The sequence below is a fragment of the Biomphalaria glabrata genome, chromosome 12 (genome assembly GCF_947242115.1).
Source record: "Biomphalaria glabrata chromosome 12, xgBioGlab47.1, whole genome shotgun sequence".
Lineage (NCBI taxonomy): Eukaryota > Metazoa > Mollusca > Gastropoda > Planorbidae > Biomphalaria > Biomphalaria glabrata.
Genome location: NC_074722.1, coordinates 8,277,938 through 8,295,245, shown reverse-complemented (window position 1 = coordinate 8,295,245; position 17,308 = coordinate 8,277,938). Strand labels below are relative to the sequence as shown.

Genomic DNA, 17,308 nt, shown 5'->3' with positions numbered 1-17,308 from the left:
ACTATGTTAAAAGATCTGTTTTAAATAAATTATCCAATAAATCTATATTTATTGGCCAACAGAGTATATCTTACCAGACTAGAACTAGATTTAATTAACTAGGAGAAAGCTGAGGTTGGATCTTCTAACTAATAGCAGTTCAGATTGTATTTACTAAATCTAAATGTTTTTTTTTTAATTGTCTTGGGTCTTGAGCCTAGATAAGTAGATTATTATCTTATAGATCTAATTCTAAAAAGACTCTAGCATAATGATAAATTATATATATTTAGAACTCGAATCTAGCCTCATCTCATTTGTCCCTTGTCATAGGGGTGTGCAGCCAGCTCATGTGAACAAATCCCTCCACTTTTCCCGGTCAGCATCTGTTCTTAGCAGTATATCAAGAGTCCATTCTTTTATGTTATCTAGCCAGTTTTTCTTTGGATGACCCTTTCTTCGTGCTCCCTCCACTGTACCTTGAAGAATGACTTTGACAGTAAGTCACGTCTTACAATATAACCTAACCAGCTCAGCTTTTGTCTCTTCACAGAACTGGTAAAAGTACAAACTCATTTGACTTCTTTTCCTGGTATCTGATACCCAGCATTTTTCTGTAGCATTTACTCTCAAAGGCTTGGATTCTTCTTTCAGCCTCAGCGTTCAGTGTCCAACTTTCACAACCATATAGGACTACACAGATATAGTTTAAATATTTCACAGCTATTATTTAAGTTTGAGTGTGTCACTGCTACTATTAAGTTTGAATGTTTTACTGCTATTATAAAACTTGAATGAACCATTAATGCCAAAGTATTGTTACGAATGAACAGTGACAGGTAGAGGTCACTATGTGTGACCCCGGCGAGATGACACAGCACCGAGTGTTATCTGGAATCTATGCATGTAAACAAAGACAGGATGGGACGTGCCTCACGTGTTGTTCCAGAGGACGAACAGATTTACGAAGGGGGGCATTGTGACAAATGAACAGTGACAGTTAGAGGTCACTACGTGTGACCTCGGCGAGATGACACTGCAGCAGGCATCCTCTGGAATCGACATGTATAAACAACAACAGGATGTGATGTTTCCTCCCATGTTGTTCCAGAGGGTACTAGCAGTGTTTTTGCAACAATAGACAAGTGATTAGGGACTCTTTATAAACCAGAGATGTTCATGTGAAAAGGGTCAGTACAGTCGTCGATACTGTTCTCTACTGTGCGAGACAGTAGAAGAGAGTGGACTTGAGCCGTTACAGTCGATACAGTCGATGTAAGACGTATACGCTACATGTTACAGTGACAAATTGTTATAGTTATAATTCAATAAAGTTATTTAAAGCTGAAAGTTGAGTCGTCAAGTTCTTTGCAGTGTTTCTTTTATTTGTGTGCCTAGTACATTTAGCCAGAAAATCAGAAATACGTAACAATTGGTGTCAGAAGTGGGATGTTTTCTGGCTGAAATGTCTTCGAGGAAACTACTTAACCAGCTGTTGGTCAAAGAATTAAGGCAAGAACTTCGTGAGAGAGGTCTGCAGCTCAATGGTAACAAAGAAACACTAACAGAACGCCTAAGACAGGCCCTTATTGAGGAAGATCAAGATCCAGATGAATACATATTTGAATTAAACCCAGATATGACAGAGATCCTGAGTAACATGCAGGGCCAGATGGACTTAATGAAGGAGAGCCTCAAGAAAATAAACGCAATGAATGAAAAAGTAAATGAACAGATGAGCTCTATGAACGAGAAGATTGACCAGAGAGTCAACACTGTGGAAAAAGAAATGGAAGAGATAAGGACTCATGTCCAAGAACAACTGAGTAAGGAACGGGGTACTAGAACAAAAACATTAGTGCCCGAAATCTCTGGGAAGATAAAGCCGCCTGTGTTTGATGGATCCATCTCATGGACTGTTTACAAAAGACAGTTTGAGGCAGCGGCCAAGGTTAATAACTGGAACACTGAAGAAGAGAAAGCGACTGCTCTGGTGTTAGCTTTAAGAGGGAAGGCAGCAGAACTGCTTCAGTCAATAACAAATCAACAAGATTACGCTGCCATTGTTAAGGCTATGGAGCTCCGTTACGGAGACGAACATTTACAAGAAGTTTATAGAGTTCAGTTGAAAACCCGACAACAACGCTCCGGTGAAACCTTGCGAGAGCTAGAGGCGGACATAGAACGTCTTGCTCATTTGGCATATTCAACAGCAGCACAAGACTTTCTGGACGTCATTATCACTGATGCATTCATTGATGCTATTCGAGATCCAGAACTGAAGAAGGCAATAAGAATCAGTGGTAAGCGCAAATCCAGCGAAGCTCTGGTCTACGCCCTCTCCTATGAAGCCGCCAAAGACGCCTCTAAGAATATCCATCATGGGCGTATGCTGGAAGTCCAAGAAGAAGATCTTACACAACTTCTCAGAAGGGTAACTGAATTGCTAGAAGAACGCAGACCTAATAAGAAGCAAGAAGGACAGAATAGAACCAGTGTACGTTGTTGGAATTGTGGAGAACCTGGCCATCTACAAAGGAACTGCACGAGAAGATTTCCCCGACAAACAGAGTATCAGCACAGACCGGAGACAGATGCAAGGTCAGGTGCTCATGTCTACCAGGGAAACTAACTTTCGCCGGTTTTATGGGGCAAAAATCGGCGATCAAGAACATGACAGCCCCTGCAACTATAATTCCAGTCGCTGTGTTAGGGAAGAATAAAAGTCTGTACATCAATGGTAGAATTGGATCTCGAAATTACCGTTTTCTTCTAGATACTGGTGCCTCACGTTCAGTCATTCGTCCAGACATTGTCAAAAAGAACGAAATCAAGAGAGTGAACTCTTACTCCTTGAAGACGGCCAGTGGAGAGATGATGCCTATACATGGACTGACAAATATAAACTTTGAGCTCGGGCATCAGTCATTTATACATGAATTTCTGATCGCTAACATTACGGATGACTGTATTATTGGGCTCGATTTTATGCAGAAATGTGAATTCTCTCTGAACATCGGAGGTGGTACTTTGAAATGTGGTGATGTTGAGATTCCCTTGCTCGGGGATGAAGATGAAGAGAATGGTCAAATAAGAAGAATCCTTTTAACAGAAGATACAAGTTTGCCAGCTCAGTCTGAAGCAATTATCTGGGGAAAGTTAGAGCATGGTCAAACTGCAACGATGACGGCGATAGTGGAAGGCATTGAAAATGACAACAGCGGAATGGCAGTAGGAAAAACATTGGTCCTTGTCGGAAAAGATCAAAAGGTGCCCGTCAGAATCATGAACCTCGGCCTACAGGAGAGACATCTAGAGAAAGACAGCCCCATCGCAATATGTAATACTCTTGACCTGATAAGAAACTGTAATAATGATATCACGATCGTTAATTCCACCAAACCTTTCAATCCACAAATTACCAAGCTCCTGACAGAAATGAAAGTGAATTTATCAGATGAGCAGTTCAGCAAAGCGGAACAGTTGATCATTGAGTTTGAAGATATTCTGCCATCTGATGAAACAGACTGCGGACGGACAAACATGGTACAACATCGAATAGACACTGGAAACACCAGACCGATTCGACAGCCACCACGTCGCTTGCCGCTAGCAAAGCAACAAGAAGCTATGGACATGATAGAGGGCATGACGCAGCAAGGAATCATTGAGCCCTCAAATAGTCCTTGGTGTTCGCCTATTGTCTTAGTAAAGAAGAAGGATGGATCTATGCGATTTTGTGTAGATTACAGAGCACTGAATGAAGTCACACATAAAGATAGTTATCCACTTCCTAGAATCGACGATACTTTGGACACGCTTGCAGGGTCCCAGGTATTTTCTACTCTCGACCTAAAGAGTGGGTATTGGCAAGTTGAAATGCATCCCAATGATAGAGAGAAAACCGCCTTCTCTGCTGGCAATGGCCTCTGGCAATTTACTGTGATGCCATTCGGTCTCTGCAACGCACCAGCCACCTTTGAACGATTGATGGAGAGGGTTTTACGAGAACTTCATTGGACTACATGCCTTGTTTACCTTGATGACATTATTGTCATTGGCAAAACGTTTGAAGAGCACCTTGCAAATCTGAAGGAAGTATTTCAACGGATAAGAAGTGCGGGAATGAGACTCAGCCCAAAGAAGTGTTCCTTATTCAGGAAAAACGTTAAGTACCTTGGTCACATTGTGTCAAATGACGGAGTCAGCACTGACCCTGACAAAGTTGAGGCAGTGAAACGATGGCCTACGCCAAGTAATATCCATGAGCTGAGAAGTTTCTTGGGACTCTGTACATACTACCGACGTTTCGTGCCAAATTTCTCAAACATCTGTAAGGTCCTTCATCAACTGACAGAGCAAAAGAGGCCATTTATTTGGACATCTGAATGTCAAGAAGCTTTCGAGAGGCTGAAAAACACACTATCCTCATCACCAGTATTGGCCTACCCCATTCCAGGGAAGACATTCATACTCGACACAGATGCAAGCAACACTGGAATAGGCGCAGTCTTGTCCCAAAAGGTGGATGAAACTGAACGAGTCATCGCATACTTCAGTCGAAGCCTATCGAGAGCTGAAAGGAACTACTGTGTGACGAGACGTGAATTGCTGGCTGCTGTGGATGCAATAAAACATTTCCACAAGTACCTATACGGGCAGAAATTTATCTTAAGGTCAGATCACGCAGCTCTGCAATGGTTGCTTTCGTTTAAGAGCCCTGAAGGTCAGGTGGCAAGGTGGATCGAACGTCTTCAAACCTATGAATTTGAAACTAAGCACCGAAAAGGGCAAATTCACCAAAATGCTGATGCACTGTCTCGACGACCCTGCAAAGCAGAATGTAAGCACTGCAAGAGGGCTGAAGAAAAGGAGGTGGCTGTCAATTGTCTTCGGCTCGGAGTAGATGTTTCCGGACCCTGGTGTGATAAAAGGATTCGAGAGGACCAAATGCAAGATGAAGATCTGGCTCCCATTCTTCTATGGAAAGAAGATGGACAACGGCCAGATTGGAAAGACATCTCTGAGAAGGGGGTAGCCACCAAGGCGTACTGGGCTCAGTGGGACTCGCTGACGTTAGTCAATGGTGTCATCAAAAGAGTTTGGGAATCTGCTGATGGAACATCCAATCGCCTTCAGCTGATGTTACCGAAGGTGAGAGTTGCTGAAGTACTGAAAGAGATGCATAATGGCGCTAGCGGATCTCATCTTGGTGTCAATAAGACTCTGGAAAAGGTTTGTCAGCGGTTCTACTGGTTCAGATATAGAGAGGATGTAGAGGAATGGTGTCGAAGGTGCGACATATGTGCGGCAGCAAAAGGCCCTCGACGCAAAACTAGGGGTCTTTTGCAACAGTATAATGTTGGTGTTCCATTCGAGAGGATCGCAATAGATGTAACAGGCCCATTTCCTGAAACCAAGAAAGGAAACAAATACATCTTGGTAGTCATGGACTATTTCAGCAAATGGCCAGAAGCTTATGCCATACCAAATCAAGAAGCTATCACAGTGGCAGAAACACTCGTGGATAACTGGATCAGTTGCTTTGGTGTACCTAATGAGTTGCACTCTGACCAGGGCAGGAACTTCGAGTCCAAAGTTTTCCAGGAGATGTGCAAGACACTTGGCATCGAAAAGACTCACACGACAGCTCTCCATCCGCAATCTGATGGGATGGTGGAGCGATTCAACAGAACCCTAGAACAACATCTGTCTAAGGTTACTGATGACCGACAAGACGACTGGGACAGCCATATCCCCATGTTCCTCATATCCCCACAGGATATACCCCAGCGAAGATGTTATTTGGTCGTGAGCTTCGTCTACCATGTGACCTGTTATTTGGGATTCCGAGAGATACGCCAGTGTCTTCAACTGAATATGTCACCAATCTCCGAAGACGATTGGAGAATGCTCATGTATTGGCCCGCAGAAACATCAAGACCAACAGTGACCTGATGAAAACGAGGTATGACAAACGGGCCAATACGTCGGGGTTCCATGAGAATGATCTAGTGTGGCTCTATAACCCACAGAGACGAAAAGGCAGATCCCCGAAACTCCAAAGAGACTGGGAAGGTCCATACCGTGTCGTAAAAAGAATAAACGACGTGGTCTACCGGATACAGAAAAGTCCACGGTCCAAGCTGAAGGTTGTCCACGTTGACCGACTCCATCAGTACCGTGGTGAAATAGAATCTGTTCGGGACGAACAGATCTAAGAAGGGGGCAGTGTTACGAATGAACAGTGACAGGTAGAGGTCACTATGTGTGACCCCGGCGAGATGACACAGCACCGAGTGTTATCTGGAATCTATGCATGTAAACAAAGACAGGATGGGACGTGCCTCACGTGTTGTTCCAGAGGACGAACAGATTTACGAAGGGGGGGCATTGTGACAAATGAACAGTGACAGTTAGAGGTCACTACGTGTGACCTCGGCGAGATGACACTGCAGCAGGCATCCTCTGGAATCGACATGTATAAACAACAACAGGATGTGATGTTTCCTCCCATGTTGTTCCAGAGGGTACTAGCAGTGTTTTTGCAACAATAGACAAGTGATTAGGGACTCTTTATAAACCAGAGATGTTCATGTGAAAAGGGTCAGTACAGTCGTCGATACTGTTCTCTACTGTGCGAGACAGTAGAAGAGAGTGGACTTGAGCCGTTACAGTCGATACAGTCGATGTAAGACGTATACGCTACATGTTACAGTGACAAATTGTTATAGTTATAATTCAATAAAGTTATTTAAAGCTGAAAGTTGAGTCGTCAAGTTCTTTGCAGTGTTTCTTTTATTTGTGTGCCTAGTACATTTAGCCAGAAAATCAGAAATACGTAACAGTATTTTAGTTTTTTAAGCAGGCTATGATAGTGAACTTAGTCGAATACCTAAGAAAGGACTAATAAAATCTAATCTAATTGCTCATTATTATCTAATCCCTTGAAAAATATCAATCCAATTAGCTGAGTTTCACATGACCTATTTTCCTTAAGTCAAGTTGGTATGGGATGAGGACATTATGCTTATGATGTTGCTAAATATCATGTGTTCTAGTATTTTACATGTGATGCTGGTGAGTGATACTCGTCTGTAGTTCCCCTGATCAGATTTTTCTCCTTTTTTAAACAGGGGAATGACATTGGCTTCTTTCCAGTCTCTCTGTACTCTGATTTAGTGATGCCTGAAAATGCTTTTTGAACACTGGTTTATGGTTTAGTTCTTTGAGCAATCTAGCTGGAATACCATCAGCTAAAGAAGCTTTATTTGGTTTTATGCTAGCGAATAGTTTTTGGATCCCTTTTTCTTATGTTGTCTACTTGGTTTAAATGTATTATTATGTCTGTGTCCTAGGGCTGAGAATGCTGATGCAAAATATTTATTAAGAATGTTAGCTTTTATTTCATTATCATTATGTGTTAAGTTTTCTTTTTTTAAAGGGGATACTTGTTTAGATTTAATGTATGACCATACATTTTTATTGTTTTCTTCAGGTATTATTTTATTTATGTATTCCCTCTGCAGCTCTCTGCTAACTTTTTGGGTTAGGTGTTTGATTTTAAGGTACTTTTTATGGACTTTTTCTGCCTTAGTTTCTTTAAATTTCTTAAATAGGTTTTCTTTCTGTTTGTAAAGTTTCTTTAATTTATTCTTAAACCAGCATTTATTTATTTGTTGCATTTGGGTGTTAATTGGTTACTGCATTATTTTGACCGTGTATTTTAATGATATGGTCAGATAGTCCAGGGATTATTTACCACTAATCCAGGTCTGTTAGAATAAATTGTATGAATATATGATCTATCTGATTTTATGTACACCAAGACCTAGATCTAATAATCTAATAGATCTAGATCTAGTATACAATAATATATCTAGACTACATAATTCTAGATTTGGACTAAACTTAGCCTCTCAGAGATGTAAAGATTCTAGAGTCTAGTGCCGTATCATATATTACAACGCAACAACTGTCTACAGTTTACTGTCACTAAACTAAGTTTCTTTTTTCAACTTGTGTACTTCTACTCTATATCTAGATTCTAGATAGCAGAGATAGATCTAGATATATTCTTGATTCTAGACTACTCTATCTTGACTCTAGACTACTCTATAGAGTCTATATATTGATCTAAAATCCTACATATAGCTCTACTTCTAACTTCTTGTAAAATCTCTACTCTACATAGAGACATAGACTAATTCTAGAATTCTAGATCTAATAGTATATATATGCAAAGTAGCCTAAGCCTAAGTAGTAGGTCTAAATCTAGGTAGACTAGTCTACTTTCTTTAGAATACTTTAGATCTACTTAGGAGATCTAAACTTCTAGTCTAAGTCTAGATCTAGATTAGAAAAGCCAGAAGAATTAGATCTAGTCCTAGATGTAAATGAAGTACCTATCAATGTAGGAAATACCTTTCCTAACTAGCTCAGTAGAGTCATAAATATTCATTAAAATGGTTATTATTGACTCCACTACACTAATTCCTTATCTTTCTTGAAGATAATAACCCCCCCCCCCACCTTAAAATAAATTAGAATTTATACTTATGAAAATGGTAGTCCATTCACAATATATCTAATATCCTGGTTAAATAAAAGCACAATGATAGAAGTTTATTATACTTACTCAACTCTCTAGGATTAGGAAAAGCAAAAGGCTGATTCAAACTTGCAAACAGTTCATTTGTAAAATCCATGTCCATCATGTCTGTATGTAACAAGCTGAGGTCAGTGCTGGACATGTAGCAGTTTCCAGAGCTGTGAGAAATGAAAGTGACATCTTTCACCCTCTCCAGCAGCTCATTCTCATTCAGTCTGCTGGTATCATGAATGTTTATGTTTTGTTGATTTCTGATACGTTCCTTGAAGTACCGCCTCCATTTTTTATATTCTGCTGTGACAGTGTCCAGTCTTCTCTTCCAATATTTCCCTTCTAGAACCACAGCCTATAAAACAAAACAAAAAAAAATAATAATGAAAAAGATGTAGAGAAATGTAAATGATAAACATGCAGAGCATGAAAGATGCACTACATAATGTAGTTTAGCACAATTTCTACACTTCTCTTGAGAAATTCACTCATTTTTTTTTTTAATTTAAGTTTGCCAACTTTAAAAAGAGATAGTGGACCATTGTCAAAGGGATAGGATGAGAGATATAAGATACTAATCCCAAACAATGCTTGTAATTTTTAACTCAAGATTTTCACTCTACTTAAGATGTGTTTATGGAGTATCTAATAATAATAATAATTATGCTTTTCGTCATATCTAAAGATTAACGAGGAGTACAGTATTTTATGTGGCTATGAAGTCAAAGCATAGACATAACCATTATCTAGCTTTATCAATTTAGGTTCTCTTTTCGCCTTCTACTCCTGTCATCGGCAGTGGTTTTTCTTTTGATCTCAAATGTGTATCCCGCAAATGGAGTACCTAAATACAGCACAAAAACCTCTTCCAATAAATTACAACACCTAAAGTTTATACCAAAACACACAAAGCAAAATTTAACACCATGGAGAAGCACTACAAACAAAATGTGTAATAATAATGACAAATATTTCTTTAGCTGAAAGTAAAGACAACTTATACTAATGCTATATGTTTGAACTCTGAAAGGAATAACAATATTTACAGATTTCTCTAATCTGTCTCAGGTTTTAAAATTTATTCTAAAAACAAAGTGAGAAGGTATGAATGTTAATTAAACATACCTCTGGTTTGGAGTGAACATCGTCTGATAGTGGGCAGGCAAACTGGCAAACTTTTGGTGATCTCTGGCAAATGTCTGAAATAATTAGGTGTACAAAAGAGATTTAGCAGACAGCAATTGTAAACAGTAACATCTGCTTGGACTGAATTTGAATAAATAACCCACTTGCTTTTCAACTTCTGGTTTTTAAATTACCAAAAAAAGTCCTAATAGAAACAATTTGGCAATTTGACTTTCAACTTAAAAAACAAAGACTAGCCTGATCCTATGTCTGTTTCACTGGTTGACATATGCACTGAGAAATAAGTATGATTTATTTGAAACATTAAAATACAAAATTAAATATTTGTTAACATTCAGCTTTCAGTTAAAAAAAAAACAAATAAATTTAGGTCAACTTGTACAAGAAAAGGAAAACTATTTTGATAAAAAGAAATTTTACAAAGAAGCAATTTTCTACAATGATAAGAGTGTTTTTAATGCTCCATTCTTCTGCAATAGAAGAGAATTTTTTTAAAATATATATATATTTACATTAATTTCCCAATTAAAATATATTTAATGTGTGCAGGTTTATCATTGTTCTAAAACATGAAGGATGGACAATCAAGCTCTCCAACAATTAACTACTAAGTTATTAAGTTAATTAAAAGCACTAAGATAAAGTATTAGCATATATTTATCAAGCAAAGGAGTCAAAAAACTTTTTGGGGCTGGCTGTGTGTTTGGGGGTGTGGTGCATTCTACCCATTCTGTTTATTGTACTCTGAAATGTACAAAATATATAAATGCAAAGTTCCTGCTAATAATTTGTAACAACCACTTACATTGCATGTGCCACTCTCTCCATATAAGATTGTTGAGACGAATGCGTTGTTTCTGGGACACATGCAACCCTCTGAACTGTTTCCATCTTGGTGATGTTATTTTACCACTATAGAATAAAATCATTTCATTATTAAATTAGGACTTAACATATAAAAAAAATTGTTTTTTAAGAAATGCATTATTGAAAAAAAAGTCCATAGCAGCTCAAACATTCAATAGCTTAATTTTCAAAGTGATAATGGTTCCATTTGCTACTGCAGGAAGTGGCAAAGGATATATAAGCACCCCACTACCTCTAAAATGCTTATATTGGCATACATCTCAAATAACCTATGACAACCAGACCAACTCCTTGGGTCCTGCGGAACTGTTAACACAGACAGCAGAAAGTTTCAAAATTCTGATTGGCTGCTGAGTCAGTGGGAATGGCTTTGGGAGTCAACCCTAAGAAAAAAATCAGGAACCAGTGACCCTTAGTGAGTTTTTGACACACTGTGCTACACTATGATAGACCCTGCAACGCTGTTGACCCAAACCATATTGGCTATTGACGTTTCTTTGGATGTAGAAGGACTAATTGCTGTCTAAAGGTCAGGCTTTCATCTTGAAGAAAGCCAATGAATGATATTTTTAAAAGTATTGTAAGCTTTATTATCTTAAAAGAAATATTTTTTTTTACATATTTATGTTTTACATAACAATTTATTCTAAAAATAAAACCATATTTTAAGTGATATACATGAAATACAATGTACATTTGTTTATCAATCATTGTTAAACATTTTAATATATAAATATATATATATGAAAATGGGAAAGGCAAGCAATTATAAGGTACATGAGATCATTTATTATAATTTTAAGGCTCAGTAGGTAGGGCATTGGCCTACATAAGCAGTGGTCATACACACACACAAAATATTCAAATAAACATTTATCTTTTTTTCTTTGAGTGTTATGTAAAAAATTTCTCTGTTAAAAAAAAGAGCTATCTATTACATCAACCCTGTGTATGCAAAGATAAAGAAATTGATTTTTTTTTAAATGGAGATCCATTATTCATTGTATTCGTTTTTTTCTTTTTTTTTTTTCATTTCCATTCCTGAAATAGGCCAGGTCTAACAAGATGATGCAATGCCATGGCAACAATTATCTTTTTTTTTAAATCTTATCTTTTTATTGCTAGAGAAAAGAGTGACATTTTAACCATGAGCAATGTCTTGGCTGGGACAATCTAAATCTTGAACTAGTGCATGTATGTATTTCAACGCATGTAGTTGTGGTCTAAAAGTGGCTCCAGGAGCCTGGGATATAACCCTAGATTAGAGAACTAGGTCATTGTGATAAAACATGCTACTACAAACTAGGAAACTTCTGAACCAGTGCACAAACTCAACTTTGTAGACCACAAGGGATAACCCTTATCTGTACCTTCAGATCTATTATAACCTTGAGAATTAAAAACTTGGTCGGAATGGAACCCTTTTTTTTAAAATTATTACTAATTCCAAAAAAGAACATGGTTTATCATTATAGTTAGTAATCTTAAATAGTCATTTATTTTTTTTAAACTAAACATTATCAAATAGATATATTGTTTTCTAATTTATTTGTTTGAAAGTTGTTTTTCACTTCACTTTATAAATATATATTTTTATGATTATGATAATGAATCTATGTTTAAAGTTGAGTTTTTAGAAATGCGATATATATAAAAATAGCTCATAAATAAATAATTCTAAGAAAAATTATTGATTTTAAAAAATTAAAGACCATAAAAAATTCAATCGTTCATATAATTAAAATAAATTAATAATGTGGCTTTAATACTTTCAATCGCATTATAAAAATACAATTTTTAAAATTAATGATTGATCAGCATAAAAATACAAGTTTCCATTTTAATCAATGCACTCTATTTATGACCTTTTAAAACTTGATGCTATTTATATGCACTAAAAAACAACTTTCTTTTAAAAAATTTTATAATAAATGTCCACCTTTTATTAGGCACTTAATATATATATATATATATATATATATATATATATATATATACATTTCTCCTGTCATCTGTCCATATAGAAGAATTTTTGTGAACTTGACCAAATATTCTCCAATGCGTTGTTTAATGTTAGAATTCCCCTCCTACATTTTTGTTTTGTACTTAATCTAAAATCTAACTAGTTCTAACCATAAACCTCAACTATAAAAACATCAGCAACAATTTAAGTGAAGAGACTGTGATTCACTATGTAAAGAAATATCTTTAACTTGATGTGCAATAATCTAGAATACAGCCTTTTATAGATCTAGGCCATTATGTTATAGATGTTACGAAGCTTCATTGGATGATCTACAGAATGGAAATGACTAGCAGTGCATGATATGATTAGAAACAGAACACAGGACAATCATATGAAGTTGGAAGTATATAGTGCACACAAGGAGCCATGCCAGTAAGGTGTTCTTTTAAAGCTTTATAAATGAAGTTATTGAGCATATAATTCTAGATTTAGAATAAAAAAATACAGGTGAGTAGTCTAGATAATGGTAAACACTATACTAGAGAAAAATTCAGAAGTGAAGTAATTCAGTTTGCAATGTGCTTGTATAATATATCTCCTTTGAATGTTGAGAGAATAAACTGGGATGAAAGTCTGAACCCTGAATGCCATTTATTATATAATCTATATCCCTAATACACTGCACTTGCAAGAGGTTACTACTAAAAAAAAACATTTTAATGGGTTTGGCAGGAAGAGGAAGATGACTTGTTGATGAGCATAGCAACTCATTCAAAACATTTACTTTATGATATGCAAATCAAAGCCGAAATAGTGTACACACATTATGACCAGCAGCTCGCAGGGATTTACCATGGATGGACAAAAGGATCAAAGGTGAAAAAACTGTCAGTCATAAAAGTATTAAATGATAATGACAATTGGGGCAAAAGATGACCTTCTGATCACTGTAAAAAATGCAAACTAAGACTTATATTGCCATATCACAAAATACTCGGGAATCGCAAAGAATTTTCTGCATGGAACATAACCACAAAAAAGATGGAGCTAAGTAAACAAAGGAAGTGATGGGAAGATCATCATCATCATCAAACTCCATTTGAGTGAGGGCTTGAGAGGCTTAAATCCTCTCTTGCAAAAGCCATGGACAGAAACCCTGCTTTCTTGCGTAGTGCGTATATGTCACCATAGAGGTCGAGAATTTTTACTTTCCCAGACCTGTCAAGGTGGAGATCAGCAAGTCTGGGGCAGTCAAACAGAATATGAGCACGTTTTCCTCTTCTTCCCCGCAGCGGGGGAACCGTGAATCAAAATTTGGCCATAGCCGTGAGAAATATGAGCCAACAGGACAATGGGAAGATAGAATGGACAGGCCTGTTATAAAAGACACTATAATTCTGGCAAAAGGTGGAAAAATAGAGAGATGTTCTACAGATCACCATTATGTGTGATGGTTTGGACCTAAGCACCTAAGGTACAACACAACAGATTATAATCATTATATAAAAATATAAATAATATAATTAAAGCAATTAAGGCATTTAAGGGACAGGTGAAAAAAAAAGCTTCTAAAACAGCTTAGGCTTAGGCTCAAAGTCAATCAACATTAGCCTTTTATGTCAGTTTTACTGTGTGAAGTGTCATTAGACTTTAGTGTGTGACAGTGTGTGTCAAAAGTGTGTAAGTATGCATGTTTTTAATGTTATGACTTCAAAAGATGTGTATGTGTGTGGGGTTGTGCCCAGTTGTGGCATTCCAACTCACCTGTAAGCCAGTGACATGCATTCAAAAAGCTTAGTTAATGACGCATCAATTGGAACAGTCGCTTGACTAATTACATTTCCACCGAAATTGTATGTTTTTGAAATTTCTTTACTTGCTGTCAAAAAGTCAAACCCTTTTGGGTCATCATTAAAAGGCGACAATATTTCTTGTTCGTCCTCAGCATCGTCGTCATTGTTTACATCATGCACTCGACTGACCATAAAGTGGCCACTGTGAATAGTGCCTCCTGAAGACAATTTTTCATCTTTGACATCCAACATTTTACTTGTTGAGTTGTTAGGTCGAAAATCATCAACGGCCATCAGAATCAATTAATAAAATAAGAGAATAAGAAAAAATCATTGTTACTGTGACTCCTATCAAGCCAAAACAATCCATCCGCCATGTTTCTGTTTTCCTGTTAGCTAAAATATCACGTTACGACTGCGTGAACAATTAGATCAGCCAATCAATAAGCACTAGGAGACAAAGTTCAAGGATACTACGGAAATGCTGGGGTTGTGGTGGGTCATTTTTTTTTTAATTTATATTTATTATTTTAATATTTATAGCTAATAAACTATTTCTATAATCTAATAGTTCTATCTATTTTAAACGTTTCGCGAAAAACTATTTTTATCAGTCCCTTCATTATTGAAAACCTTATAAAAAAATATTTGAGATAGAAATGAAATCTATATGTTGTAACTATAGAGATCATCTATGTAAAATTAAGATAATAAAAAAGTTCGTTACAATGCTTCTGTAAATTATCAAGATCTAGTTTTATATGAAGTATAAAATACGCAATATTGCGTTACTTCGAAACTTAACATGTTTTATTATCCAGTAGATCTTATATATAGGCCTGGGAAAGCACCGCGTACATTTGAGATTTACTTATATTATGCTATATTGAACGCACATCTTTTTTTTTTTTTTAAATCTTATTTTATTTATCTTTGGGGGGGGGGGGCGGGGCGGAGAGTAAATATTCATTTGCTAATTTGAAATATAGATCTAGATCTATTAGATTAACACATCATTGGGAAAAAATCTATGTAAATCAATATAATCGTATATATAGGGTTATCTAAGTCGTAAAAACTCCCTAACATGTTATAACACGTATTGATTTGCATGATGAGTATATTTGCATAAAAATTGTTTCCATCTAGTCGTCAACACCCATCACAAAGTTATTGCCTTGCCATCTTATCTTATCTTATCTTATATAATACAGACGTTACTTCAATTGCCTCTTCATGACTTTATGGATTATGGCTTACATGTTCATTGTTTGTCAGTCGACATAAGGTGGACCTGTCATTGTAGTAATCTTTCTCCAGAGATCATCTAAACTAAATCTCGGATATAATCGAATTTAGATATGTGTTTGCCCTAAATTGATTTACACTAGTTTCGCATTCACCACCACCCCTACCCCCCCCCAACCGAAAAAAAATGTAGGTCAGTGACCATTATATAACATAAACATAATGCCAAAAAGACGTTTGTATTGTAACAATATTAACTTTCACAGTAAAACCTTATGCTGCTTTTAAACGGGCATACGCTTATTAGGCTTGTTGAGGTTCTAGATCTACTTTCTAATGTCAATTCTTTCCAATAAAATGCCTGCTTTTGAAAAGTGGCGACGCTATAGCCACTATAGGCCTACTGATCAAGACATAGTCATAGTATCATCATCATTGTCACGCCCTGAAAAACACATGAAGTGGTCACTGTGAAATTAGAAATAGTGCCCCTTGAAGATTTATCATCTTGACATATTCAACATTGTAGGCCTAAAGGTCCCTAATGCTAAACGCCCTTCTCTTGGAATAATAAAAATATATACGGAGAGTTGGGATCAAACCTGATGATACAGTTTATAAAACGAAAAGACACGAAACGCGGTATTTGAAAACTATTTACAAGATTGCATTCGACGAGTCTTTTATGCAAGATCTGTGTACTTTTTTTTTACTAGCTGAATTTATGCACCCGGCCTTTATCGATACACAATTTTACACAAACACTACTCAAAATGTACGCTTTTAGCATTGATAAAAACGTTTAAAAAATATATGTACCATACCATTACAAAGACTTTATAACTAAAGCTTTTATGAAGCAGATTAATATTTTTTTGTAAGAGAAACTTATGACTTTACTCTCAATAACTATTGATTAAACAAGCAATAGAAAAAAAAACATTTTAAAAACAAAGCTTATACCTATCTAATGGAAAGAACTGCTAATTACTGCAATTAATCTGAAATTTACAGGCTTAAGCACCCTTTCTGTTATAAGAAAAAAAATTTGATTAGTACTAAATGATTAACTAATTGGTTAATTTTTGGATTGATCCATGTATTTTCATTGATTATGAATAATTATGCAAAATTTCAACTTGATCCAAAAATGTGAAGAGGGAGAAAAAAATGTGACAAACCGTAATAAAGGGATTAAATTCATATATACATCCACATTTCTCATTAAGTAGCATTTATTCCCCTTATTTTGATATTAAACAAAATAAGTAATCACCAACAATTAATTAACTAATTGGTTAATTTTTTAAAATTAATTTATGATTTTTTTTTGGCACATCAGCACAATTTAGGCCTTGTTGTGCCCTATTGATTCATGTCTTGTCAGGTTCAATGAATAATTGAAATGGGAGAAATACATGTTCAAACTTTTTTAACTAGATAAGAGTGAAATGATATAAGCTTTTTAAATTATTCTTTTTTTTACAGATAGTTGTCTTTACTAGAGTACTAGATTTAATAGAGATTCATTGGCCTCCTTCAGTCGTAGAACAACTATGGTTCATCTCAGAGCACACTTCCTCATGTGGCTGTGGAGCCCTATTTTGGAGAGACACTCCCGTCCACAGATAGTGCAGGTTAAGGTAGCTTTTTGCTTCGGTGGTAGAGGAGCTGGCCGTTTTTCGGATTGTGCGTTTTTCTTCCTGA

The 17,308-nt window shown here is 36.4% G+C and overlaps 1 protein-coding gene across 1 annotated transcript in view; it reads right to left on the bottom strand.

Moving 5' to 3' along the window:
• The window catches only part of LOC106050474 (MLX-interacting protein-like), a 36,719-nt gene extending 21,957 nt beyond the window's left edge, over positions 1-14,762 (bottom strand). Inside the window, exons 1-4 of the mRNA XM_013205444.2 lie at positions 14,325-14,762; positions 10,533-10,639; positions 9,707-9,780; positions 8,618-8,936 (exon numbers count right to left, since the gene is read on the bottom strand). Of these exons, the coding sequence (XP_013060898.2) occupies positions 8,618-8,936; positions 9,707-9,780; positions 10,533-10,639; positions 14,325-14,647 (823 nt within the window). The 5' untranslated portion in view covers positions 14,648-14,762. The remainder of the gene's footprint in view (positions 1-8,617; positions 8,937-9,706; positions 9,781-10,532; positions 10,640-14,324) is intronic.
• Between the last annotated feature and the right edge of the window lie 2,546 nt (positions 14,763-17,308).